At 35.6% G+C, this 26409-nt stretch overlaps 5 protein-coding genes across 10 annotated transcripts; 3 read left to right on the top strand and 2 right to left on the bottom strand.

Annotated features, from left to right (window-relative positions):
* Nucleotides 1-4533: 4533 nt before the first annotated feature.
* On the top strand, nucleotides 4534-8640 carry GCS1 (mannosyl-oligosaccharide glucosidase). Of its 2 annotated transcripts, none has more exons than XM_046616533.2 (4): nucleotides 4534-4632; nucleotides 4976-5182; nucleotides 5301-5491; nucleotides 5934-8640. In XM_046616533.2, the coding sequence occupies exons 2-4, from the start codon at nucleotides 4982-4984 to the stop codon at nucleotides 7978-7980; spliced, it is 2439 nt and encodes an 812-aa protein (XP_046472489.1). In that variant the 5' UTR covers nucleotides 4534-4632; nucleotides 4976-4981; the 3' UTR covers nucleotides 7981-8640. The 2 variants fall into 2 exon arrangements, with proteins under 2 accessions (XP_046472489.1, XP_068990560.1); XM_069134459.1 differs by lacking the exon at nucleotides 4534-4632 and adding an exon at nucleotides 4653-4783.
* A 665-nt stretch (nucleotides 8641-9305) lies between these two features.
* LOC124215210 (Actin-related protein 1) lies at nucleotides 9306-13731 on the top strand. Its single transcript, XM_046618305.1, has 7 exons — nucleotides 9306-9446; nucleotides 9834-9898; nucleotides 11169-11495; nucleotides 11601-11910; nucleotides 12001-12174; nucleotides 12281-12343; nucleotides 12418-13731. Exons 1-7 carry the CDS (start codon nucleotides 9399-9401, stop codon nucleotides 12559-12561), a joined length of 1131 nt encoding a protein of 376 aa, XP_046474261.1. The 5' UTR covers nucleotides 9306-9398; the 3' UTR covers nucleotides 12562-13731.
* Nucleotides 13732-13936: 205 nt separating this feature from the next.
* RpL26 (ribosomal protein L26) lies at nucleotides 13937-16481 on the bottom strand. Its single transcript, XM_046618310.2, has 4 exons — nucleotides 16345-16481; nucleotides 15810-16005; nucleotides 14574-14714; nucleotides 13937-14127 (listed from the first exon to the last, which is right to left on the bottom strand). Exons 2-4 carry the CDS (start codon nucleotides 15975-15977, stop codon nucleotides 13990-13992), a joined length of 447 nt encoding a protein of 148 aa, XP_046474266.1. The 5' UTR covers nucleotides 15978-16005; nucleotides 16345-16481; the 3' UTR covers nucleotides 13937-13989.
* A 1623-nt stretch (nucleotides 16482-18104) lies between these two features.
* LOC124215209 (short/branched chain specific acyl-CoA dehydrogenase, mitochondrial) lies at nucleotides 18105-22960 on the top strand. The gene is made up of 9 exons (XM_046618304.2): nucleotides 18105-18335; nucleotides 18474-18588; nucleotides 19238-19338; nucleotides 20706-20912; nucleotides 21399-21569; nucleotides 21646-21771; nucleotides 21889-22071; nucleotides 22428-22563; nucleotides 22641-22960. The coding sequence occupies exons 1-9, from the start codon at nucleotides 18306-18308 to the stop codon at nucleotides 22814-22816; spliced, it is 1245 nt and encodes a 414-aa protein (XP_046474260.1). The 5' UTR covers nucleotides 18105-18305; the 3' UTR covers nucleotides 22817-22960.
* Nucleotides 22430-24639, bottom strand: LOC124215213 (protein FMC1 homolog). 5 transcript variants are annotated; one of them, XM_046618311.2, is made up of 4 exons: nucleotides 24395-24639; nucleotides 24131-24286; nucleotides 23575-23698; nucleotides 23178-23319 (listed from the first exon to the last, which is right to left on the bottom strand). In XM_046618311.2, the coding sequence occupies exons 1-3, from the start codon at nucleotides 24517-24519 to the stop codon at nucleotides 23599-23601; spliced, it is 381 nt and encodes a 126-aa protein (XP_046474267.1). In that variant the 5' UTR covers nucleotides 24520-24639; the 3' UTR covers nucleotides 23178-23319; nucleotides 23575-23598. The 5 variants fall into 5 exon arrangements, with proteins under 5 accessions (XP_046474271.1, XP_046474269.1, XP_046474270.1 ...); XM_046618315.2 differs by lacking the exon at nucleotides 23575-23698 and having other exon boundaries at nucleotides 22430-23319; nucleotides 24131-24275; nucleotides 24395-24514; XM_046618317.2 differs by lacking the exon at nucleotides 23575-23698 and having other exon boundaries at nucleotides 23158-23319; nucleotides 24395-24632.
* Nucleotides 24640-26409: the final 1770 nt, after the last annotated feature.

Below are 26409 nucleotides of genomic sequence, written 5' to 3'. Positions count from 1 at the left end.
CAGTGGTGAAGCAGTCGTCACTTTGTAGTAAAGATCTATACAACTGAATAATAAGATAATAATTACCGAAAGATATATTACTAACTGTGAAATTAAGAGGCGTCAGAAAATTTTTTCAAAATTTCAAAGGGGAATTGGAGCTTTCCCTTTGACGCCTCTTAGTTATATGAATTATTTAGAAGAGAATTTAAGTAATTTCGACAAGTAGATAATAATTACTATACATTGCACTATGAATACGAACACACAACTACGTCACGTAAGAAATAGTTATTAGGCGTTAGCTTGTAGCACGTTTTTAAATTAACATCTCGGAACACAAAAGTGTTGAGTTTTTTTTTTTTTTTTTATCGTGACAATTGTTTTTTTTGTTTTCATCTTCTAGTCTGTTCTCGATACTTATTGTAAGATCCGCATTATGTAGCATAAGATGGTGAGAGTAATTTTAATATCCTTGCATTCATTTTGGCTTTGTCTTAATATACGACATACATCGTTGTCATTAACAGTACCTTTGACAAAGTTGAAATGAATTAGGTATAGTCCAATAACACGCATCTCATATATTGTAGATTTAGACATAAATATTGTTAGAATGCAGTTTTCCGAGTGCTCGTTTACCGTTATGAAATGATCTCACGACATGTGATTAACAGTTGTGCAATCGAATCTGGATATTGCAATTGAACCGAGTATTGAATGGAAAATAGATTGCAAATTATTGTGTCTAAACTACGAGTTACGATATCCACATTCTGAAAATTTTGCAAGGAGTATTCGACAAATTATTCGTATGCCCTAGTTATTGAATTTGTTATTTATAGATAAATTATATTACATATTGTTAGATATCGATGCTGATCATGTTGAAAAATACTCATTAAAGTTACGTTGGCTCCGAATTTTATTAATCAAAGTTGATAAAAAGACAAAAAAAAATAATGAATAAAGCGCCGCTTAGCATACATAATTCAACTGCCTGTAATCAATTATAAATTTTTGTAGTTCATATTGCGATAGTGAAAGTCTGGAGTAATTTTTCTCCGTTCCTACGTAGGTCTTGCAAATGATTGTTTATGCACTGTGCAACATCTTCATATCATCGAGATAACGACCAAAGATTTATAAATGCAAATATTATCAACTTCCATGCATTGCACGTGAAAACCGCGTGAAATTCACTGATTTTTTTAGTTGAAGTGAGTTATAGCACTAATGCTGAAAAAATTAATCAGTTTCACGTGGTTTTCACGTAAAACTTACTTACGCTTGCAAGTCAATAAGATCTACATTTATATACATATCTTTGATCTTTGTCTCGATATATATAAATATATAATATATATACACATGAGGATGGTCCTTAAATAGGTAATTTTCGAATATCGACCGGCGCGCCCCCGAAATCGGCTCCAAATAATTCAAAAATAATTCCCTAATTTTTGCAGATTTTTATCTTGACTTTAACCCGTGCCCCAAGGAGCTTGGATTTCCACATTAAATATACCGAACGGATTTAGATGAAATTTGGTGTAAGGTGGGTTTTTTGTGTCGCTGATTACGAATCTGATCTCAAAAGTCACTTGATATTGCCATATTGGATCCACCAGTTTGAATATTTTAATTTTGAGTTCAGTTTCGTAATCAGAGATTCAATAAACCTGCCTATACCATGGGGGGTTTTATGTTAATCCGTTTGGTAAATTTGAGTGCCCTTGAAAGGGTTGAATGGAATCCACCCTCTTTGGAGCACGGCTTAGAGTTGAGATAAAAATCTGAAAAAATCGGGAAATTATTTTTAAATTATCTGGAGCCGATTTGGGGGGCGCACATGTCGAAATTTACAATTGACCTTTTTAAGGACCACCCTAAATTATTATATATATATAATAATGTTATCGATTATTTATTGATATAATGAATATTAGGTATAATCGAAGACTTTATGTAGCTGGTGTCCGAATAACAGAGGTTAAAATTACGTACAGATTCAGAATGCAAAAATGAAGAAGCATGTTGAAATGTATATATAGAAGCATACGCAATGTTGATGCAATTTTTTACCTTTCAATAGCATTTTCTTCATTTTATATCCGAATCCATACACAATTTTACACGAAAAAGACACCAGAGACATAATAATTCCTATGTAAATAATATTTTCTTTCACTTTGAATTTTACTCACAAAGAGATAATAATTTTTGAAGACGTTAAATTATTGCTTTGCATATTTCATCATACAACGATATATCAATGGACCTAATTTTTACTATAGAATTTTATTGCTCTCGCGAATGTACAACAAAAAGTTGAGTTCTACTAAACGTTGATATGATTAATATAATTAGTATATTAGCTTGCAGTTAATTTTTATCATTTCTCTTTTCTATGACAAAGCGAAGAAAAGGGAATAACAAATTGCGGCCTTTTTTTTGGCATACTGCACTTAACGGATGACAAACTGTTGTTGTTGTTGTTATTATTATTATTATTATTATTAATAATAATGTATACTGTGTATTACGTTACCAATTTCAAAAATTTCTTCACGCTATTACACATGCGACGAAATTTAAGCCTTTTGTCTGTATATTTGCCGTATTAAATTTGAACGAAGTAATATATTATTCAGTTCGATACGCAGCATGAATTTTCTCCCGGTTAGATATGTGGAATTTGAAAATTTTCCCACCACTATTGATGAAATATGATATGAGGTGGTGGAATGCTAATTGCAAGCAGTCGGACACACACGCATCATTTAACACTTATGGCGCAATACGCAAGGGAAAACTGATCCTCCGTATGACGGTATTATGTATTTTGCAATATATTGTACATACATACGGTATTATATATACATTGTTTCAACGATCTTTTTAAACATTTAAAGTTAAGAGAGTATAATATAGCGTAATAAGATACGTCTCTTACGCATAAGGCACGGAGCACACACATTTACGACATCATTATACCAACAGGCGTGTAAATTTATATAATAATAATACCAATTAAACAAAATGTTATTACGTGGAAAAAAAAAATTTAATTCGTATTGAAGAAAAGGAGGAGGTAGGAAAGGAAGGAATAAGAAATCAACAATCTGATAAGAATGTACGATGCTCTTCCCCAAATATACCTATAATTATTGTGTAAAATCTAGTGCTTTATTTGTAAAATACACAAATATTGGATATAAATAAATATAGAGAAAATGTTAAGTAAAAGATTCACATATCGTTTTCAAACTACACCCTGATTTTCAGAAAGAATTATTCCAACTTTCACGGAAAATACGTATTACTATAATACATACCTATACGTATAATACATATAGTTTCTCAAGATTTATATTTTAACGAAATTGCGAAATTTAGGTAACGTCTGCATGTAATAAGTTTTATTTATTACCTAAGAACGAGAAGTTTGATAGTAGATTTTGAATAATAATTTCCTTGAAAACGTAACCCGCAAACCAAAAATTTGTCGATGGTAAAAGTGTATTCAATTCTACTTCGCATCGTATATTTGAATCAATTTACATTACAAAACAGCCAATAATATTCAAAAAAAGTGCATCTGATGTCGGCGTGAACAAACTTTTACTGAACATCTACCTATATATGTATGTTTCCATGACGATTACCGATTTTCAAATCGTCGAAAATAATAATCATAATCCCGGTATACTACAGGGTTTTTTGAAAACAAGTCAATCCAGTATTTTAGAACTATTTTTATGGTTCCGTAAGCAGCGAATCAAATAATTGTAGCCAGTTTTCCAGATTACACAGAAGCCAAAAGACCGCGGCTTAATGACGTTAAGTTGTTATATACAGTTAGAATTTTCAAAAAATCGATTTTTGTTTTATTTTATTTTCTTAATGTACATATATTTAAGAAAACGCACAGAAAATTCCATATCGTTCCGGTGAATATTTTCGAAGCTACACGCAAATTTGAAAAGGCGTTTCAGAGTGCTTGAAAGTACAAGGCCGGAGCGGAAGCGCTTACTTGGAACGCTGTCCCTTTTATGCACCTGCCTATTATAAATGTTCCCTTCTAATATATTTAGATGCGTAAAGCAACAGTGTGTTATTGTTTTTTTTATACCTGAAAGGTAAATTTTTATTTTTCTCACCCCAAACTGGAAAATATTTAAGAGTGGTAGTCAGTATAAGCAGCTAAGCCAAGCAGTAAACTTGTGAGTTCGTTCAAATTTTTTTTTGTAATTTTTTCGTGAAAATAAAGTGTTCTAGAGAAATGAGAAAATCTCTTAACATAGGTAAGTCGAGAACAAAAAAGCGCAAAAATGTTTTTAATCCAAAAACAGCTGAAACGGATGAAAGTAGTTTCAGTGCCTCGGCGAAAAAATTTAAAGAACAAGAGGAAATCTCAGTTCCGCGTGATCCGTCTGTTGAGTATCGCATTTTAAAGATGAAAGTATGAGTAGAGAAAATGAACGATACGCAATCACGTTTGCGCCTTGTCGCCGCGTGTCAGGCAACCCGATCAACAATCACGACACGCGTTGAGAAATGGCGGGTGAGACGTGGATATTTTGAGAGCATTTGATAAGAGAAGTGAATAAAGTTCGGCTATCGAGGGGAGAGGGGTTTAGGGAGAGCGACGTGAGTATATCTAAGATCTGTTGAAATATTTGAAAATGTAACGGTCTGTTTATCTCCTGAATTGCATTCCATAACTCATAATTCATACTCTGAATACTTGAAGCTGTAACCTTTTTTTTTGTATGCTTCAAGTCGGCTAAAAAAAGTACAGGTAGAAGATAACATTTTTTGAGAAAACAATGACACTCTCTTATATTCTTTTCAATATGGAGTATCCGAGTTAGAATGTATGCTCGTTGTTTCTGAACTTTTTATCAAAATTCGATTTTTTTTCCTTCAAACCAAATTAGCGGCCACATAATACTCTCTTTAACGCATTTAAAAGCACTGCTTCTCTCAACAGGTTAATATGGCTAAGATTAAGAATCATGAAAAGCTTGTGAAGCCAAAGCCAAAGTCAACGACCAGTGGCGAGTCTAAAAAGGAATATTCGACAAAAATACCAATGCTGAACACGATATTAACTGCTACCTGCATAGCTGTAGCTGCCTGGTTCAGCTATAAGGGCTACTTGGAGACTCGTGTGAATACACCGTTTGATACGGAGAAGGTAGCGATTCTCTGTTATTCTATAGTCGCCGTTGAAGGCTCTGAGAAAAAATGTAATGACAAAATCGCATATGGATCAGCCTTACAGTATCTCTACATATTTTTGTTTTATTATATAGCTTGTCACTGAAACTGGGCTCGATGCTCCGGACAAATACTGGGGGACCTATAGACCTGGAGTTTATTTCGGATTGAAAACAAGAGATCCTTATTCCTTGGTCACTGGTTTGATGTGGTACTTTCCACGCCATTTGAGGCAAGGTGGTGAAGGGTTCAGACACTGGTGCGAACAAGGGGATAAGCTGGATAGGTAAAATCGTTGTTTGTTACCTCCGTTCTCTCGATCCTAATCACTTTATGTTTAGGCAAAGTCAGCAATTCAGATTTCAGAAGACAATGAATTTGTTAAATAAAATGATAATTGCCTTGAAAAAATGGCCGTTTTGATAAGAATCTCTCGAAAATCGATAGTTTTGCTACATTTTTCAAGCAATGCAAAGTGATGTTTTCGTACCAAGTAATTATATAATATTAATTAGGTCTTTGCATGCTAACAAAGTGTTTGAAGATTATTTATTTTATTTTCCCATATTCGAGTTAAACGCATTTCACTTTGTACTCGTGAATTTTAATCAATTATTGCAATGATAATAGAAAAGAGCAATAGATGAAATTATCAAAAAAGAACACCCCAACTCTTTTTGCACACAATACCTAAATAAAAGTACAAATATTTTTTTCCAAAATGCTAGATACGCTTGGCTGGAACATGACGGTAAAAACTTTGGAGTACAAGAGATAGTTGATGGCGGAGCAGTAATACGGACTACGTTTGTAAAAAAATTTGGTGGAAATCACGGTGGTGATTGGACAGCAAGGATTGGAGTATCTTCGGAAAATAAAGAAAGAATTGGAGAGGAAATTTCTCTGCTGTTTTATACGGCAATTGAGGATAAGACTAAGGGCTGGATCAGGTCTGTTGTGGGGGGTGATGAGAAATTGACCGGAGTCGAGGGTAACACAGAAGGTCTAGGATCTTTCAAGTTGGATATGACTCCCATAACTGGGACGGTAATCGAGCATTCGTTTCTGGTTACGGTGGCGCCAGGTTTGCACCTCCTGAAAGAGACTGTATTGAACAATTTGAGACTGTCACCTCACAAAGGGAGTTCCAAAAAGTACATAGTTTTGGGTGGAGAACAGATGCCGTTGGATGTTGAGGGTAAAGGAATACAGCCGAATTTCATCGTTACACAAATTACAGCTAAGATCCCGTTCGAATTTGAAGTCTCATTTGAATCCGGTACCTTTATTGACCGCGGTGAGAGATTAGTTGGGGCAACTTACGATTTGGCATTACGAAATTGGAGACAAAAGTTCAGTGACAAATTTGAAAGAGTGTTTAGTTTGAAATCGAAACAATTCAAAGAGGACGAGATCAGTTTTGCCAAAATGGCGTTCTCTAACATGATCGGCTCGATTGGATACTTTTACGGCAGTCCGCAGGTCCAGAGTGAATACACCAAAGTTCCTGTTCCATACTGGAGGGGATCTTTGTACACCGGAGTGCCGAGTCGAAGTTTTTTTCCCAGAGGATTTCTGTGGGACGAGGGATTCCATGGATTACTCATATCAACATGGGATCTGGACATACAGCTAGACATTATTTCCCACTGGTTTGACTTGATGAATGTAGAAGGATGGATACCAAGGGAGATGATTCTGGGTCAAGAGGCGCTTGCCAAAGTTCCAGAGGAGTTTGTCACCCAAATAAATACAAACGCGAACCCACCTACTTTCTTCCTTACGCTACAATCGATTCTGAATCGTTACAACGAGAATTTGAGCGACAGGCACCTCCGCCAATTGGAGAGGTTGTATCCCAGGCTACAGACCTGGTTCGAATGGTACAATACAACACAGATAGGAGATCTGCCAGGAACATATCGATGGCGTGGCAGGGATCCGACCGCGATTCGTGAAATCAATCCCAAAACCTTGACTTCAGGGCTCGATGACTTCCCAAGAGCATCGCACCCAAACATTGACGAGCGCCATGTAGATCTGAGATGCTGGATCGCCTTTGCGGCCCACATAATGTCCCAAATATCTGAAGTCCTCAAAAGACCAGGATGCAAGTATGCTGATACCTTCAATTACTTGTCAAATAACGAGCTATTGAATAAATTGCACTGGTCACCCAGTAGGCAACGTTACTCTGACTATGGCTTACACACGGATAAAGTTGTCTTGCGAAGGCCAAAATCACCCCCACGATCTCATGCACCCACGTCTGAAATGGTGAGGGTAGTTTTGGAAGATCCAACGTTGCGCTACGTCGATTCGACATTTGGATACGTTTCTCTTTTCCCATTCATCCTGCATTTGATAGAACCAAATTCACCCCAGTTGAATAAAATTTTGAATGATTTAACGGACCCGGAATTACTTTGGACCAATTACGGACTAAGATCGCTCGCCCGGAATGCTCCTCTGTATATGGCTAGGAACACCGAACATGATCCTCCATACTGGAGGGGTGCGATATGGATGAACATTAATTACCTTGTTGTTAGAGCTTTGCATCACTATTCTAAGTACGAAGGACCTTCGCAGGTTGAGGCGCGCAGAGTATACCATGAGTTGCGTAAAAATTTGATAAGAAATGTTATTTCACAGTACAAACGTTCCGGTTACTTGTGGGAAAATTATGGGGATGTTCACGGAGAGGGTAAAGGAAGTCATCCGTTCACAGGTTGGACTTCTCTAACTGTTTTACTTATGGGGGAGTTGTACTAGAATGTTATTATTATTTGCTCCGTAACAGAGATAGAACCAAACACACAAAAGACTTGCAGTAAAGTAAAATGATTAATATAGTGGCATATTATCAATGTCAAAAAATAACGTATAGATCTTTGTATATGTAGAGGTTCAGTGAATGACTAGTGTTATTTATGTGGATGGGAAGATATTGCCACGTTGTATTAGGTCGTAATTGTTTTTGCAGTGTGGGGAATTTTGGTTACAAACCAATACTCGCCAGTAAACCAGTCAAGTAGAATGGTTTTTTTTAAATGTGGCAATTGGTTGATAATCAAAATAATTCGGCTAGAAATAGCTCACAATTCATTATTTTCTATTACTCTCTCTGTTTCTCTGCTGATGACGAGTAGTCAGCCCACAATCATAGGATAACTCTACTTCGTTTTAAACGAAGTTTAGATGTTTAAAAGCATATATTGTTGACACCATGTCTTCGTAAATCTTATACATTATACATACTTTAATCTTGTACATAGACATACGTATAAACAAGGAGTACTTTAAAAAATCCTGGCTGTGAGTTGTTAAACCTTCTAGTAGCGCGAGCTATATTTATATCTACGCCAATTTTACTATTCTCATACTATACTCTTACATTATTATTCGGTTGTAATAAAATTCTTATTTTTCAAATCCCGTCTATGCACTCATTTCTTATTCCTTCCTCCTAGGTGAGAAATACAAATGAACAAGCGCAAACGTCAGCGGGCTGACTAGAATCGGAGCTTCGTCGATATTGCATGAAATCTACGTATTTTTAACGACGAAAACATTTTTACCGAAAATTTTTGCCCTTGATTTATCAAACATGTTTTTCCAGTTATAGTGGGGTATAATTAGTAATTAAAACATAGTTTAATTAATCCAACTAACTAATTTAATATTATCTAAACAATTGCTATTTCGAAATCCTCAATTGTGAAAAAACTGAGAAGTCATGCTCCATTTTAATACGATATTGGAATACGTGGAAATGCTCGAATTCAAATCTCAAACTGTTTCTATTATTTCATATTTACCGCAACGTTGATGAGAATCAATATAAAATTCCAATTTTAACGACCGCGAATCACATTCATAATTTAGAACGATAATTTTGTTTTATCCAATCGAATCATTACTTTTGGTTAGAAAATATTTTGAAAAATCGAGAAAAAAAAGCTACAGGCGTCGACGTTGGGAAGAATCTACTCGGAGTTTGGATAATCGCGCACAAAATATCGACTGCCTATTCTCGAACTGTCGAATGATATCGTTCGAGAGGGGATTAATCGCTAATATTTTCGACCAGCCGCTTCCTTCAGAGCTCACCTGAAAAAAGGTGTGCGACAGTTGAGGCTAAAGTGAAACTAACTGTAACTTAGGGTAGTTAAAAGAACCAAGGGGTTGAAATGGAACCGTATGATGTTATTGTTAATCAGCCGGTTGTTATAGACAATGTAAGTGCAATAGGATTATCGTCGAATTAACTGTTCGAGTGTATTCGATTTTTTATTCTGACATGTCAAAGTCAGTTCCGCCATATTGTCGGCAGTTTGTGCCACTGAAATGATTCACAACTCCCCGTTAGATAAGATGATTGAAAATAAGAAACTGTCACGGATGTCATTTGAATTTTTAGTGTCACAGATTTTTCACACACAGAAACGATTGCTCAATAAATTTCTTCGATCAAATTTTTCCCATAATTGATTGCGAATTTAAGGCCATTCGTCGTTCTAGCCTCATTCATTTTACTCGCAATTTGCATGCATTCTAACAAATGATATTGCGGATACAATCAATAATAAATATCACATCCATTTATCCGTAAACTATTGCTGCAGGGTTCTGGAGTGATTAAAGCTGGATTCGCCGGTGGTCAAGTTCCAAAATGCAGATTCCCAAATTAGTAAGTACTTCCATGATATTTCGAAAACCGGCGGATTACTAGCGAAAGGATTTATCACTGAGATTATATGTTTACCTTTATCTCGAACCGCGCAGGATGGATTTTGAAATAAGTCTTACAATCTTCTCTAAACCTAAGAGCCCTAAGCATCGCTCTTAATTTTCCCAAATTTCTATTATGTTAGAAGTGTCAGTACCAATTGACTTTGACACATGGTGAAAACGCCGAACTATTGCCTTTCTAAAGCTTATTTTAGTATATTTGATATTTAGTATAATTGATCTCCAGCATTTCATAATAGTTGTATAATTTGTCATAATAATTTCTAGTTGTTGCTAGATTTCAATTTGACAGTCAGGTTTATTTCAATTATTGAAACATCTAAGCTTGAAAAGAAAATCTGTTTAATGAACGGAGGAAATATAGTTGAAAATGCTGCGACACATCTGTGTCAAAATAACGTTTTTACTCGAAAAATGTGACCCAGTTAAAAATCGTCTTGAATTTGCAATATCGTAATATTTTTACATTATTTCGTTGGGTTAATGTCACCAACCTTAATCTCGTAATAGTTGGAGACCATAATAATTAAAATCAGGTGAATAATCATGCATTTGAATCAATAATTTTGGAACAATTACTGTTTCTTTTCTACATGAGCATGGTCAGTTGTTAATGACCAATAAACGAAACCAAATCTTAAAGGAACACGACTTTGAGTTGTATCAAATTTTTCTCTTCGAATGACTAAAGAATTTAAATTTGTGGTAATTGATTACTTACCGAATCTGTACTTTTCGCATTTGTTAAAGTCAATATATGATCTTAAGGGGTTACACTTAATTTCAACAGCTAAGCTCACATCGTAAATATAACATCTTTGAATGATATGGAAATGGTAGTCAATCCAATCCATCCTGAGATATTATTGCAATCATTCTTGATCAGGTTTTTTTTGATCGCGTAATTTTCACTAAACCTCATGTGGTTAAATACCCAAGACCGTACTTTATGAATCCTGAGTAGCATAGTGAAGATTGTGAATGGTGCGATGATATGAGGCGTAAAATAATTTAAATCTCATGAAAATATTTTGAACTTTTCTTTTCAACGTATTTAAAAGCATCCTCTTAAAAGTGTGCTCCATGATTACGTGATTTGAATAGTAAAACCGTAATTAACATTCAGCGACACTGGTTGAATCATGACGTTAACAACGCCCAAATAATACCAGACTACAATAATAATAAACAAATCATTCTTGAAATAGCATCGGGAGGCCGAAGCATGTTCGAGTTATGGCAGGAGCCTTGGAAGGGGATCTTTTTGTTGGCCCCATAGCTGAAGAGCACAGAGGATTGTTGTCGCTAAGCTATCCAATGGAACATGGCATAGTAACGGATTGGAACGACATGGAAAGGATCTGGTCGTATGTATACAGTAAAGACCAACTGGCGACGTTTAGTGAAGAGCATCCCGTTCTCCTAACAGAGGCACCCCTGAACCCACGAAAGAACAGAGAAAAGGCTGCCGAAATATTCTTCGAAACATTCAACGTCCCGGCTTTGTTTGTCTCTATGCAAGCTGTACTTAGTTTGTGAGTAGAAGTACAAATCACTTTTTCTCCATTATGATTGTAAAGTTTTCTTTATCATGTTAGTCACCAAGTTATCTTTACCTGTTGTTCAATTTTATATCCCAGATACGCCACCGGAAGGACAACTGGTGTCGTTTTAGACGCGGGAGACGGAGTTACTCATGCAGTTCCAATATACGAAGGATTCGCAATGCCGCACAGTATAATGAGGGTTGACATAGCTGGTAGGGACGTTAGCAGGTATCTTAGATTACTCCTGCGCAAAGAAGGCATTAATTTCAAGACTACAGCAGAGTTTGAGATTGTTAGAACTATCAAAGAAAGGGCATGCTACCTTGCGAGTAATCCACAAAAAGAGGAGACCGTTGAGACAGAAAAATTCCAGTACACTTTACCAGATGGAAGTAATCTTGAGGTGAATATAGATTCAAGTGACGATTTCACTTGATAGAGAAGCCAGTGTACAGATTCGACACTCGTCTCTTTTTTGTGTCCTCTTTTTCAGATCGGACCAGCTAGATTTAGAGCTCCTGAGGTTCTTTTCAGACCCGACCTTGTGGGCGAAGAATGCGAGGGGCTTCACGAAGTGCTAATGTATTCAATCCAAAAGTCAGATTTAGACTTGAGGAAGGTTCTTTATCAAAACATTGTATTATCTGGGGGATCAACACTTTTCCGAGTGAGTTTTAGAAGTTTGAAATGATAAGATATGAAAGTTAGTTAAGAATATGTTGTAGCCTAATGGAATTAATTCTTTATTAACATGAAAATGTCGCTGTTTTTAGGGATTTGGTGATAGGTTACTTTCGGAAATTCGTAAATTGTCGTCAAAGGATATCAAGATTAGGGTATGTTATTGTTACATACAAGATTCAGCGACTGATGTTTACAAAGTATTTATAATACCGTTTTTTTACTCCAGATATCAGCGCCACAGGAACGATTGTACAGTACTTGGATCGGAGGTTCGATTTTAGCTTCTTTGGATACATTTAAAAAGATGTGGGTGAGCAAGAGGGAATACGACGAAGAAGGGAGTAGAGCAATTCACCGTAAAACTTTTTGAGCCCTATTATGAATTAATTATTATGCATATGGAGTATAGATATTGTATAAGCATACGACAATGCTCGGGCACATTCACCACGCACTGCAATAACCAACTAATAACAAATGCTGCTTTTAACTTTGATTTTAAGACTCCACTCTTTATCTAGTTATTTGAAGAGTGTGACGAAAATAGGGAAAAAACCACGCAGTGACCAATTATACGATTCATTTACACTTTTCAGTGATCATTAATCAACCCTTTTTGCTTCGAAAAATAGCGGTTATACGATTCTATACTGTAGGATTAACACAATACGGTATTGTTGTTTTAGTTTTTGTAAATCAGCGTTCAGATAAAATCGAAACGGATTGCTCTAGTACGAAAATTTTATGATTCGCGAAAACTCAATATAAACAAATATTTGCTAAGTAATCCGAATGTAGAGCTGCTCTATAGTTTTGTTAATTTTTTTGTAAAAAAAAAAAGATAAATAATATTTAGCTAATAAAGTGCGGTAGGAATTTTGCAAAGTATTTGTAAATATATGTACGCTTACGTAAAATAAATTTGAAAATGTTGTAAAATTAGAGCAACGGAAAAAAAAAGAATTAATTAATGGGCATATAAATCTTTTTCCAAACAGCAAGTCAACCATTTACAATTTTTGCACGATTTAAAATATGTTGCGAGATCTTTATCAATTGTGATATGCAGCAGAAAACCGAGCATTGAAGTAAAGTATGTAACATAAGAATCAGTCAGGAATTCAGTCACCAAATGTTAATTTGACATTCACTTTTGAGATTACCGTACTTATTGCACAAAGGTGTAAATTGGAGAAAGCAAGTTGCCGAATAATTAAACATTTATATTACCTAATTGGTGTGCTACGCTTGTGGGTCCCAAAAAAGAAAGATAAAGACAGAAAATACAATAAATAACACGAATCTAGATTAATAATAGGGTTCATGGTGGTGCAATTGTAATTATTGAAACCAAACCAGTAAGTGTTGAAAAAGCAAAGACGCGTAAAATAAGATGAGCACGTTTTTTCCAGCAGCTTTTATAGTTTTCATCATTATTTAATCAAATATCATTAATATTTATACTGTCTACTATTCATTTAATATTACTATTTATATTAAAAATGAAGAGAAAAACAACAAATAAAATTCGTAACGTCGATCACGTCTTCTATTTACTTGCATGCATAAGTTTTAAAAAATGTCAGCTCGTTTGTCTAATATTAGAATTTAATGACTCTGAATGAAATTAAATGTCCATCCAATTATCCACCAATCACCCGTATAATAATAATCGCGTATCAGTAAGTGAACGAATGTTTGTTCTTGTGTGTTTGAACAAACATATATGAAAGAAACTTGAAATCTTGAGGTTTTATGTTTTTTATTGTGGTACATAAATTGGGAAATGTTTTATGGTTTATGAGGTTTCCATTGCGGCAGTGGTATCCTCGGTGTATTTGCCCTTATCTTTGCCTAGAGCAGCAAGACGTCCCTTGCTCCTCCTGTCGATGATCTTTTTGCGATCCTTGTCCATTTTTAGTTTGACAATAACCGTCTAAAAGGAATACAATAAAAACCATTTAGGTCGAAAAATGATCCGTAAAATTGTGAGCCCCTTTTTTCTTTACTTGATCAAGAAAAAGAGACAATCTTTATCAAGTATTAATCAGTGCCAATCTCTCTGCAGCAATTGGACCGGGAAAAACTAGAACTTCAACATCTAGGAATACCCTAGATATGTCGTTGCTGGTGAAACCGTCTGTCCAATCCTATGTGAATGGTTTAGATCATCATTTTAAAGTGTTGAATTGAAATGTCTTGGGCTTCAAGTATTAACAATGCTTTTACAAGGTTTGAATTCCTAGAATTTTCAAAGTTATCGTAGATTCTCTAGAGAAATACAGTTAGGTTGAAAAAATATCTCGCATAACATTCCATCTGACATCGAGTGATGAATTGTATTTTGAGTGGATTAGAAATTTGATGAGGTGATCAATTTACCTTGGAAGGGTCAATGCCAACATAGACACTCGCTCCATTAGCTTTTTCCCTCTGAATTCGTTCGACATAAACAACGAATTTTTTCCTGTACACCTGTACAACCTTTCCAACTTGCTGCCCCTTGTAGTGACCGCGGACAACCTGCGGATTGTGGAACAAAAAGAACAGCAATAGGAAAAAACCATAAACGGTTGGCTACATGTAAAGTTGAATCAGTGATTGAGAAAAGTATGCTCAGAGCCAATTTCTCTGCAGGACACGAACCGGACAAGATTTACGAACCACCGTTCGAGAAAACCTCGGCAGTGGATCAAAAAATCAAGTTCTTTGTTCGTCTCATCAGTGAATGGTTTGGTTCATCATTGAATAGTCAGTTTTGTGCAGGCTTATGTGAAATACACTTCCGCAGTCCAAGTTAAGCGACCGAAACGAATATTTTATTATACGTAGTAAACTCACATTAGACATGTGTTCAATGAGAATCTTACATTATTTTTTTGGTATTACTCCATTGGTGTGTTTTTTCTTTTTCTTCATACATTGGCACTTTACAGGGATATAAGTAATCAATTAAAATTGAATTGAGTCATTTTTATTTGAATTGCAAACTATATTATGAAGCGAAGCATGTTAAGCTCACGTTTCAGTCAACAAGTACTAGAATATAGTTTATAGTTCTCCATGAAATCGCGTTATTGTAAAATCATATGCATTTCAACTACTGCTTTTTTTAAAGCTTAGATAAAGCTTTAATATCCTTAATAAACAATTTCCATTTTCAGAATTAGTGAGATATGTACTTGGTTTTTCATTTTTAATTGATATCAAAAGAAATATCAATCATAATTATCATATTTAAGAAATGGTATTGACATGGGTAATTTAATAAGTGTTATGGTCAGGATGAAAAACCTGCAACAATAATACCAGTTGTGATTCAAAGTACATTGTTGAAACTCGAAAATTTAAAAACATAGGCTACCGAGAGGAAGATGAGTAGTAGATTTGATGTGAATCATTTGAAGGAACTCGGCAGATAGTCTATAAATGATCAAGTGTAACAGAGTTCAGGTCGATTTCTCTTAAACTCCGTTAACATGTGGTTACAGTGTAATTCCGGTCAATTTGGGTAACTTGTATAGCAAGAATCCAAAATAATGAATGCCTGCGACGCCTGTAAGCGATATAAATCGACCGAGGGATGTTTGAGGTTAGGAGAAGATAGGTTAGGTTTACCTGGACTTCGTCATCCTTGCGAATGGGCATAGATCGTACGTTGTACTTCTGGCGAAGTTCCTTTGACAGAGGAGCGCTCATTAGTCGCCTCCTGATGTGGGAAGGTGCGGTGAAATGCCTCTTGCGGTTTTTCCTCCGCGAGGATGAAACCAAGCTGTTAAACTTCATGCTTGACTACGAGTTGCTGTCTCGTCTCCTACAGAAAAGAGCAGTTACCGTAAAAATGTGCCGAGCGTTAGTAGCCGTCGGGTGTATTTTCCTTTCCTGGTGCTATTCACGATTCGATAATGAATTAGGATAGAAACATAAAGGATGGCATTACAGAGAATCCCTCGTTTATTTATATTAACGCAAACGTCTCACATGGATGTCAGTCATTGTTAATAGTAAAATAATGAAAATAATAACTTTTCACGAGTAAAAATGCTACTATCATTCGACGAGGAAGGCTACACCGTATCTAACACTCGAATATTTTTGTATAAAATCAATTCCCCGTATCGGATGAGCCCGGATTATATTTGTTGGCACTCACCGACAACAGCAGAGTAACCCGACATGAACCGGAAGAAGTTGCCGTACCGGAAAAGACCGCGAATTCGCCGGGAATCGAGACGCGACTACGTTCAAGACATTTTAAGGCAGACCTTCGAGTATTCGATACATCGCGACTCGAATTCCGGAGTACGGTTAATTCATTAATTCATTCAAATACGAAGGTGACTTCGCCATTGATATACTTGTTTCTTTTTCTAATTCGGATAGTGTCTCAATGCCTTGTTCAGCTATAAATATTCTGGCCATGCGGCTGTCTAGTTGGCCTTGAATATACAAGCTATTCTTACAGCATATACACTACATGCTCTAAGAAGCTATTCCCAAACAAGCGCATACTTTTCATCGCCATTTTCAATATTTATCATCGTACAGACGCTGCGGCAACGTTACCAACATCAGAGAAAAACTTTTTTTTTCGACCTAAGAAGATTATCAAACAAATGTGGGAATCGATCGAATTGAATGTTGAAAAACTATGAAATCCAACTATCAAGCTCATTCATCAACAACTTTCCAGCATAGATCATAATATTGTTTTATTTTTCAATATCACAAACTCACCATATGCTCAATGCTGATGATTTCAAGCTTATTCGGTTCGATAATGAGTTTTTCATAAATCACCTAATATCGAATTTTTACAATTCTTTTTATGATAAATCATAAGTAACATTCAGTATAAAGACTACGATAATCATTTTCCAGCATATGTCCATTTTCATCACATGATTAAAAGAACGGCGTTACACAATGTCCATATAATTCGTTTCCAGTAAAAACGATTTACAATTCTTCATTGAAATTGCACTTATGTGAGATGTATTTTCTTTGAAACAAATGAATAACACAGTGCTGTTATATTTTTGTACATTGAGAGAAATTTTGTTTGTTATAATAACGGTCGATATATTGCCGAAATTAAATATGGTATATTGTTTGGTTGTTTGTTCACTACATTTTTCCAGTTCAACAAGACTTGAACTTCAATCTATTCACGCCACGATATCAGATTATCGCAGCAGTTATATGCAAATATATTACGAGTGACAATAATCAAAAAGCACATAGTAACGTATACATATACTACGTGTATACAGATTTTCTGATTACATCTGCAAAACTAATTGTCATTTTGTATCCAGAACTACATTTTCGCTTATAATATGGTATAAATGAAAATAATTAATAACTGTATGATAACCACAACTATAGTAATTCTCCCCAGTACAGCTTGGTGGTATTGGATGTTTTATTCAATTTGAAATGCGAAGAAGACATAACTTTCATGAACTTCAATTTGATGACCCCCAGTTGCGCCTTTTAAACTACGCTATTATAGGAGGGGCAGGGCGAGGGGGCGAAGGGGAGACAACAGACCTCAAGTGAATTTAAAAATTGCTCAGATCGTTATACTTATACGAAAGCCTGCAGCTATGAAACTCTTGCGAGATATTCGACTTATCAGTATTAAGTGGTGCACAATAGGTGCAGTAATTGAATCGAATGTACGTACGTCGACGTACGAGATTGAGTAGAGAGTTATAAGTGAAATATAAAATTATTAAACAAAACAACGTATTAACGAGTGCGTTCGCCCGAAGTTAAATCTGATTTCCTAATTTACAACACCATTAAGCTCCCGGAACATTAACTTGTCAGAATTACGCAATCGCCCGTACGATGGTGATAAGGCATTTCGTGATAAGGCCAATTTCTGAACAAGCATGTTATTCTGTGTATACTCCGCGAGAATGTGTCGACGATTATTTATTCTCATTATATAACCTGTTCCCTACCTTCCTCGATTCTCGCCGTATTGGCCGGCAGGCAGATCCGAACCTGCCCCATGATATCTTGCAGTATTATTCCAGCAGTTGCGGAACGCAACTCGTGCCGATAAACACACCAAGAGTGAACTGATAACAAGTAAATTTCAAAATGAATGCGGTTAGATCCTTAGTGCGTCAAGTAAGTGGGCAATTGATACTAACACCCGTTTACCACAATATCGCATCTCTGCGATACAATTACATACCGATAATTACAATCGGCGACCCCTGGTCCGTTGATTATTATTGTTATTGTATGATTTTTTTTTTTCAATAGTTACCGAGAAAACTGATCGACGGTAGAAAGTTCCACGTATGTGCTACACTGTGTCAGACCAATCCTCGTCCCTTGACGGAATTCACCGACGATGAACTGATGATGAAGGAAACTGGTCAGTAGGTCCTCAGGGTTAAAGTGTTTATTTATGAAGATTATTTAACTAAACGTCGATTTTAGACTGCATTGTGGTATTTAAGCGCACAAGGAACGCGTGTTGATGACAAAAAGAAAAAAAAAAAATTTCAAGGCTTTCCGATCATTTTTCGTAATTATTTATAATCATACCCAGTTGAATCGACACAGCTGGTTCGATCGTGAGGGCTATAATTAAACGTATGCGTAATTATTGTTGTTCATACATTCGACGAACAAATCATTGAAGAAAGGATCAATCAAAAGCCGAATAAAAATTAATTCGGTATAAAATACTTTCAGAGTAATGGAGTTGTTCAATAGAATTATATGGTAACTATGCTATCTGTTATCAGGATGGTACAGCATGTGTTTAAGCTTACTACGAACGTTGTTGCCTGAACAAAAGTAGGCGAATCGCGAAAGCTTGTTATCAGTTTCCGGTATTAAAGTAACCAGATTTTATTGCGAAACACTGAAAAGGGTAAAAAATATACCGACACGTGTCGAATGTGCAAAATAGATTTGGTTAAACTAATCTGGAATTATTAACCATTGACCCGATATTAATATACAATGATCCAGTTTGCCTTATATATGTACCTCATGGTTTCTTTGATTTTGCGCAGTGGCGAAACTTGCCAAAGACGAGATTTTGCCAATCGTAAGAAAAATGGAAAAAGAGGGTAAAATCGATGACGGATTATTGCAGTCTTTGTTCGCGAATGGGGTAAGAATGATGCATATTTATACTACACGTACCAATTGAAAACAGGTTGCGAAAGAGGTCTGATAAATACGTTGCATAATCGACTATTATCTCAATGATACGGAAAACCAGAGATCAGTTTATTTATACAGTGAATTACAAAACTAATACATGCCCTGGTTAAAAAGAAAATAATATTTATTCACAATCAAAATCATAGAAATGGGTGGAAGCCATTAAGAATTGACTGATTTAGTCAATTGGCAGAATTTTTTCTCTTCGATTGTGAAGATATAAATGAGAAATTTAAAGGTTCTCAACTCGATTTCAATTTCAATGAAGAAGTACATTCGGATTTTCCTGAGAAAGTATTACCGACGAATTTGAGCTTTTCAATCGATAATGTCAACTGGAATTCATCGAAAGTGTACGAATTCGATGAAATATGTTTGAAAAGCTTCGATTGTGCAAATAGTGATTCAAATTTTCTACCCATGCTGCGAATGACTTATAAAACTTCTACGAAAAAATGGCCTAACAACAGATTAATAAAAGATGTTCACCGTTGTATACAGGGGATTTTTAAAGAACTTTTGTTGAAAATATTCTGACTTTTCTCACTTAACTTGGAAATGAAATGAATGGCTTTATCTCGGCGACATTGATTACGACGAATTTTCGATGATTTTCAACATCAGTACCAACTGATTTTCATTAAGTCGCAATGTTTTTACAGCGTTCTAGGTGATTCCCAGTGATTTTCAGACGAGACAGAATCACAAGAGATCACAAAAAAAAACCCAAAAATTAACGATAATAATATGTTACAATAGAAATCGATATTAATGAATTGAAATTGTTAGGCATTTACCTGCACAAGTCGTTCAGAAATTTTCGACGCTATCTTATGATTTCACTTAATTCGCAATGATTTTTAATATGTTCAGTTATATAAATTCCTTCCCCGTGATGTCGAAAACATTCAACTTCTTTGATTTCCCCTTATTTCGCAATATCATTTTCAGTTTAGACCACTGCATTTGAAGTTTCTAAGTTTATGTTTTCCTTATTCAATTGGCTTTCATCAATTTCTCTAAAATTTCTTGAGTAAGCTTCGTTAATTCATTACAATTGTTGCATCCAAAATATCGTATAATCAAGTGAATTATAAATCTTAGAAATATTGAAAATTAGTTGAGATAATTGGCGATGAAAGTAAACACAAACGTATACGTTTTCAGATAAATTCGTATATATGTTTTTTGGATGAATTATATTAACTCACGCTTCCATGTTCAGAATTCTTAAGAGAGGTAATAGATTCACCTTTGTGGATAATGTGTTTGTTATTGTTTTTTTTTTTTTTTCAAATTTTCCTCTTCCGCCAGCTAATGGGGATGGAAATTCCCGAGAAGTACGGAGGCACGGGGAGCAATTTCATGTCGACGATATTGATGGTGGAGGAGTTGGCTAAGGTAGACGGAGCGGTTGCTGCCCTTGTCGATATCCACAACACGTTGGTAAATTCGTTGATAATTAAAGTCGGCACAGAGGAGCAAAAAGCAAAGTACTTGCCAAATCTTGCTCAAAAATACGTAAGTAATCCCTGATGCATGAATGTGATGTAACGTATGACAAATATTTATCAAGTAATAATTGTAATTCACCTAATTAAAAGGCTCGTCTACTTACAGCGATATGATATGACGATTTATACCTCTTCTTGATAAACCCGTTCTCAGGTTCGCGAAATCATGATTGCTGATACGACTTTTTTGTTTTAATTCTGCTTTTTTATTTTTCTTCTTCTACCTTATGGATATCTACGTTGAAGAATGTGTCAAATAGTTGTTATTCATTCGTTTAAAGTATATTTTTATGACGCATGGTTAAAAAGTTGATAAGTTTTCCAAGTTCAATTTCAAAACAAGAGTCAAGTGACTGGGTAGAAAAATTCCTTCATTTGAGAATGATATTCTCAAAAAATCTCAATACACATGATATACTAATACGCAAATTTAGGTTGTGACAAATTTTTTTTCCACTGATCGGACAGCGAATTTTTTTTCTACTTTTTCCAGCCAGGTAGTTTCTGTTTAACTGAACCCAGCGCAGGATCTGATGCATTTTCATTGAAAACAGTGGCAAAGAAAGACGGTTCCGACTATGTTATCAACGGAACTAAAATGTGGATTTCAAACTCAGACATAGCTGGAGTATTTTTAGTATTTGCAAACGCAGATCCATCGGCGGTAAGTCTGTTCAACAATCTTGCCTGTAGTTTTAATTTCACTTCACAAATCATAGCGCTTATCTCTTGTATTCCAGGGATACCGAGGCATCACCACATTCTTCGTTGATCGAGAAACACCGGGACTCACAGTAGCTAAACCAGAGGATAAATTGGGTATTAAGGCATCGGGAACTTGCATGTTGCATTTTGATAATGTTAGGGTGAGTTTGGCCAGACGATCCAATTCGTCAGGGTGAAGTAAACAGCGAAACGAGGGGTTTAATGAAGATTTTCGAAAATGTATCGAAAAAATATTAACAGAAACTTTTCCCTTGCAGGTTCCGGAAAGCAATATACTGGGAGAGTTTGGTCACGGTTACAAATACGCCGCCGGTTTTTTGAACGAGGGTAGAGTCGGTATTGGTGCTCAAATGATCGGCATGGCGCAGGGCTCGCTAGATGCAACAATACCCTACACTTTGGAGAGAAAGCAGTTTGGACAAGATATATTTTCGTTTCAGGTCAGTTATTTGTATTTGTTGTACTGTACAACGAGATTGAAGTTAGTAGCGTTAACATAATGGAAAATTTTGAAAACATGTCTATTTTCTTATCTTCAGCGTTACTTTGGCGGAGTTAAGATTGCAAAACATGATTATGTTTTACTGTATCGTAGTGTATTGAATTACAAACAATTTCAATGTTGCAAAATAACGATTTTTTTATAATAGTTATCAATACAGTTATCACGAATTTCGAACTCATTCTGTTTATTATTCCTTAGGCGAATGATTTTTCTTCTACTCTGTAACTGATGATGCTTTACAACTGATCACTATTTAGCTCATTACGATATCAACTTTTTCACCAATTACAGTCTATGCAGCATCAGATTGCACAAGCAGTGACGGAGGTTGAGAGTGCTAGATTGCTCGTTTACAATGCGGCGCGTCTGGTGGAGGCAAAGAAGCCATTTGCAAAGGAAGCCGCGATGGCGAAGCTAATTGCATCTGGTGAGAAAATTTGTATCGGTTGTTTGGTCAGCGAGGCTAAAGCCCCGTTTTGACTATAATGAATGTTTAAATTACAGAAACGGCAGTTAGGGTGACGGCTAAATGCATAGATTTCATGGGGGGCGTTGGATACACGACTGATTTCCCACAGGAGAAATTCTTCAGAGATTGTAAAATTGGCACAATATACGAGGGAACAAGCAACATGCAGTTGTCGACAATAGCAAAAGCAATCCGCAAGGAATACTCATGAGTAAAAAGAGAAAAAAAATATGCAAAATAGGTGTCAAAGATTTCAGGAAAAGAGCCAAATATTTTGCGATACATATCGACGTTGCTATTTCACATGTTTTTACTTTCTTTAAACACTGTTATGAAATAAACATTTTTACATTTACTACTATTAAAAGGTTATTTACAAATTCCTTTTTCAACTTATTTTGGATCGTGGGGCAGCTTGAATCCCACCAAGTCAGCAGTTTCCTTAACACTTCTGTCACCTTTACCGGCATACTGAGTTCTGATTTCATTGTACTTTCTTTGGGATTCTAAATAGCAAAGGTAGTTTTCTCCCATGCTTTTCAGCTCCTCCCTGGCCTTACACAGCACTTCTGACGTTTCTCTGTGTTTTTTTGCCTCCTCTAATATATACTGCACCATGATGTTGTCCTTCATTTTTTTCTCCTTCGCTACATGACGAATCTCATTAATCAGCGATCTTAGGATTTTCAAATTTCCATTCATCGTTTAGGGTTTCTGCAACAGTGTAATTATAAAATATAAACTAAATGATTTATTCCTGTTTTCATTCAATGTAATGAGAGTATCGAGATTCAATATCGCAGTAAACTGAGTAATCAGAAATTTACTCTGCAACCATTGTTTCTTAAATATTATGTGCCACTAGTACAACTTGGTGAAAAAATATCCAAAGATTTCATCACTGACACAACCTTACTGTAAAACTAATCCCAAGATTTAAGATATGGTTTAGAAACGATCAAAACTTACGCAGTTATCTAATCAATGGTATTCCTACAGCATCAAGCTCTGGTTCAAGGCATTTGTAATGAACTCAATATCATCCTTATTATATACAGGTTCTTCCCTATCCAGCCAAAATCCTATTGGAACCCTGTCCAAGTTATCTTTGATGAAAATATGGAGCGCAGAGTCGTTAAATATGTTGTTATATCGAAAGGAATTTTCTAATTGTATTTCTTTAACGAAAGGATTTATCCTCGCTATATAACCTGCAGAATTATCCAAAGCTCTAGCTGTGTGAGAATCAAGTATTTCAGTAAAACTATTAGTCAAAAGAATCGAATTCTTTATTCCCGGACCCCAATTGGCATACAGATAATTATTTGTTAGCTGCTTTGGGCAGTGGGGTAGATACACTAAAGTAGTCGCTTCAACCTTCCGCTTGCCCTCTTCATTTTCTTGCAATACCTGACAGTCTATCGACTCTAAGTACCGAATTTCTTCAGCACAGAATAGAGGGTCGTACACAAAAACTTGGGCGCTAAAATAATCCCTGACGATCAGGAGCAGAGCCAACTGATACCTAGACTGTTTCAGATTGAAGAAATTGCCTAAGCCATAGCAGACAATCTCGTTGATACGATCTACGTTGAGGAGCTGGGTGCATTCTTTCAGGCTTTGAAAAAGGCTAATCTTATACTTCGAATCGTTAAGCTCGTCTTTGGCCTCTTTTAGTTTGCTGAAAATAGCAACATGGTAAACTTGGTTTGAGGTTATATCTAGTCACTTTTCTTCTCCGCAAATTTACAATCGGCTACGCGGTTCACGTACCGTTTGAAAAACTTACCGGCTCAGATTGTCAACGTCGTACTCGGATATATTTCTGGATGTGTTATTATCTCGCAGTACGTCTGACGCTCGTTTTCCTCGCTTACGTCGACCCACCAATTCGAACTTTTCGTTGTCGGCCATGTTGTATATTTTTCAGGGTGATTAACCATCGATAACATAGATGGTCGACAACGAAAGGTGAACGAAGAGTTGCTATGTATGTAGGTCTCGCAATTCTGCGCAATTTTTTGGTGGTGGAAGCGTTTTGTGACCTTCTAGTTCTCTTACAGTTGGCACAGGTGGCACTACTGGACGCGCCGAGCTAGAATCAGTAGAAGCAGCCTGCATTGGTCAGACTTTTGAATCCTCTTAAACTTTCCAAGAATTTATTACTTTCGACATTAGTTCTTATTTCAATGTTCAAGGAATTAAAAAAAAATAATACAACAAACCAACCCCGTAATATACTGCGTGAAAAATATCTAGGTATATGAAACTTCGACTAGTTAATTTTTCGAAGAAATTCGTAGATGTTTCAATTTTGATTATATGTTCAATTACAATATTGTGCTTGCGGGAGTAGTGTCAACGATAGATTAGGAAATTGCGACAGAAGGCTGAAAATTAATGAAAGTTATCAAATCCGCATTAGTCGGGACGACAGAAAAAAATATCTTTCGGACAGAGAAGATATAACCAGAAATTAATGATTTTTAAAAGAATTTTAACTCTAGGGGTATTAGATGACTTAAGAGACCAAATCTAGTTGAAGTAAATCGATGACTCCACCACGACCTTTATTTCCTCAGATCAGTGGCAGTGATTCGAAGTTTATTATCATGTGTTAAACAAGCAACATAGTATTCAATACGTAAACAGGATAAAAGTCAATTACAGTCAAACGCCAAATAGTTACCAAAACATCAGTAATTAGGTGGTAGGCTTCTAATTGGTCTGCCATAAGTCGTTGGAATTTCTTTCGCAATGTAGAAAAAAATGACAGAACGAAGTGACATTTACTTATAAATAAGAATTATAACGCTAAATAAAATCCAACCTTTTACATACGTACGGGTAAAGCATGAATATATCTGAATTGCAATTACCGAGACAGTATTTTCTCTTTATTATTCACTACATTGCCGCATTTTACTGTCAAAGTGGGTCAAGCATGCATTTGGCGACTGATTTCTCGTGGAAGCTTTACCATATAATTTACTATAGATATGTTTATACATCCGCATATCCATATTTCAATTGCTTCATAGGAGTGGGGTAATAATAGAATAGCGCAGTTGCAGTTGACTTATTAGGTAAATACTCGGGTTTATGTGCCGAGATTACAGCTTTAACTTTATCTCTTGCTAAGAGGGACACAAAGGCCTTCCACCTAGTGCTCTGTGGGTATACAAATCGTATCAAAAGAAACATGCAATTACGCGACCCTGCTGTATATTGTAATTGCGACATTATTTCAGTGGTGGATTAGTCGCACGTAATTAGAGCATTAATTACGACGCTCTGCAATTATTACGTCTGCCGAGCACGCATGTCTACACTTGATATAACAAATGTGAAATGGAGTCATGAAAATATTTTATATACTTCTGTAATTCTTCATCGAAATTCTTGATTTTTAAAGTTTTGTTCACCCTTGAAAATAATTACTTATTTTCTCGTGACTGATTAATTTACACATGTTAATTATAATCGGTACACTCAAACTAAAATTTCGGTGAGTTCGAAAAAATAGTTTGACCAACAACATTTTTTTACTTCAGATGAAAATATGTTGAAATTAGTGACAAATTTTTTTGATTTGATTATCCGCATTTTTCGCATACAAATTTTTATTAGTTTAATACGTTTGGTCGGTTTAACCAAATATCTCACGAACCCATCAAATTGTTTTTTTTTTTTTGTTTTCTTACGCATTCAAAAATATACAGTCGTCGTCGAATCTCATCATCAATGTAGCGAAAGGTTACAAATGCAATTGTGAATAAAATAACGTTGGAGAATTTTATCAAT

Source organism: Neodiprion pinetum, chromosome 3, assembly GCF_021155775.2.
Source record: "Neodiprion pinetum isolate iyNeoPine1 chromosome 3, iyNeoPine1.2, whole genome shotgun sequence".
NCBI classification, from domain to species: Eukaryota; Metazoa; Arthropoda; class Insecta; order Hymenoptera; family Diprionidae; genus Neodiprion; species Neodiprion pinetum.
This window is presented reverse-complemented; position numbering and strand designations above follow the sequence as displayed.

What these genes read in the sequence shown, in the direction of transcription:
- LOC124215213 (XM_046618311.2), bottom strand. Translation starts at nt 24,519, where the DNA reads ATGGCCGACAACGAAAAGTTCGAATTGGTGGGTCGACGTAAGCGAGGA. An exon ending in GACGTTGACAATCTGAGCCG is followed by an intron (nt 24,287 to 24,394) that starts GTAAGTTTTTCA and finishes TGCTATTTTCAG; the next exon opens with CAAACTAAAAGAGGCCAAAG. An exon ending in TTCAATCTGAAACAGTCTAG is followed by an intron (nt 23,699 to 24,130) that starts GTATCAGTTGGC and finishes TAACTTGGACAG; the next exon opens with GGTTCCAATAGGATTTTGGC.
- LOC124215209 (XM_046618304.2), top strand. Translation starts at nt 18,306, where the DNA reads ATGAATGCGGTTAGATCCTTAGTGCGTCAA. An exon ending in CAAACGCAGATCCATCGGCG is followed by an intron (nt 21,570 to 21,645) that starts GTAAGTCTGTTC and finishes CTTGTATTCCAG; the next exon opens with GGATACCGAGGCATCACCAC. An exon ending in GGCGAAGCTAATTGCATCTG is followed by an intron (nt 22,564 to 22,640) that starts GTGAGAAAATTT and finishes TTTAAATTACAG; the next exon opens with AAACGGCAGTTAGGGTGACG.
- RpL26 (XM_046618310.2), bottom strand. Translation starts at nt 15,977, where the DNA reads ATGAAGTTTAACAGCTTGGTTTCATCCTCGCGGAGGAAAAACCGCAAG. An exon ending in GCAAGGATGACGAAGTCCAG is followed by an intron (nt 14,715 to 15,809) that starts GTAAACCTAACC and finishes CACAATCCGCAG; the next exon opens with GTTGTCCGCGGTCACTACAA. An exon ending in TTGGCATTGACCCTTCCAAG is followed by an intron (nt 14,128 to 14,573) that starts GTAAATTGATCA and finishes TATTCCTTTTAG; the next exon opens with ACGGTTATTGTCAAACTAAA.
- LOC124215210 (XM_046618305.1), top strand. Translation starts at nt 9,399, where the DNA reads ATGGAACCGTATGATGTTATTGTTAATCAGCCGGTTGTTATAGACAAT. An exon ending in ATGCAAGCTGTACTTAGTTT is followed by an intron (nt 11,496 to 11,600) that starts GTGAGTAGAAGT and finishes TTTATATCCCAG; the next exon opens with ATACGCCACCGGAAGGACAA. An exon ending in GGGGATCAACACTTTTCCGA is followed by an intron (nt 12,175 to 12,280) that starts GTGAGTTTTAGA and finishes CGCTGTTTTTAG; the next exon opens with GGATTTGGTGATAGGTTACT.
- GCS1 (XM_046616533.2), top strand. Translation starts at nt 4,982, where the DNA reads ATGGCTAAGATTAAGAATCATGAAAAGCTTGTGAAGCCAAAGCCAAAG. An exon ending in CACCGTTTGATACGGAGAAG is followed by an intron (nt 5,183 to 5,300) that starts GTAGCGATTCTC and finishes TTTATTATATAG; the next exon opens with CTTGTCACTGAAACTGGGCT. An exon ending in CAAGGGGATAAGCTGGATAG is followed by an intron (nt 5,492 to 5,933) that starts GTAAAATCGTTG and finishes CCAAAATGCTAG; the next exon opens with ATACGCTTGGCTGGAACATG.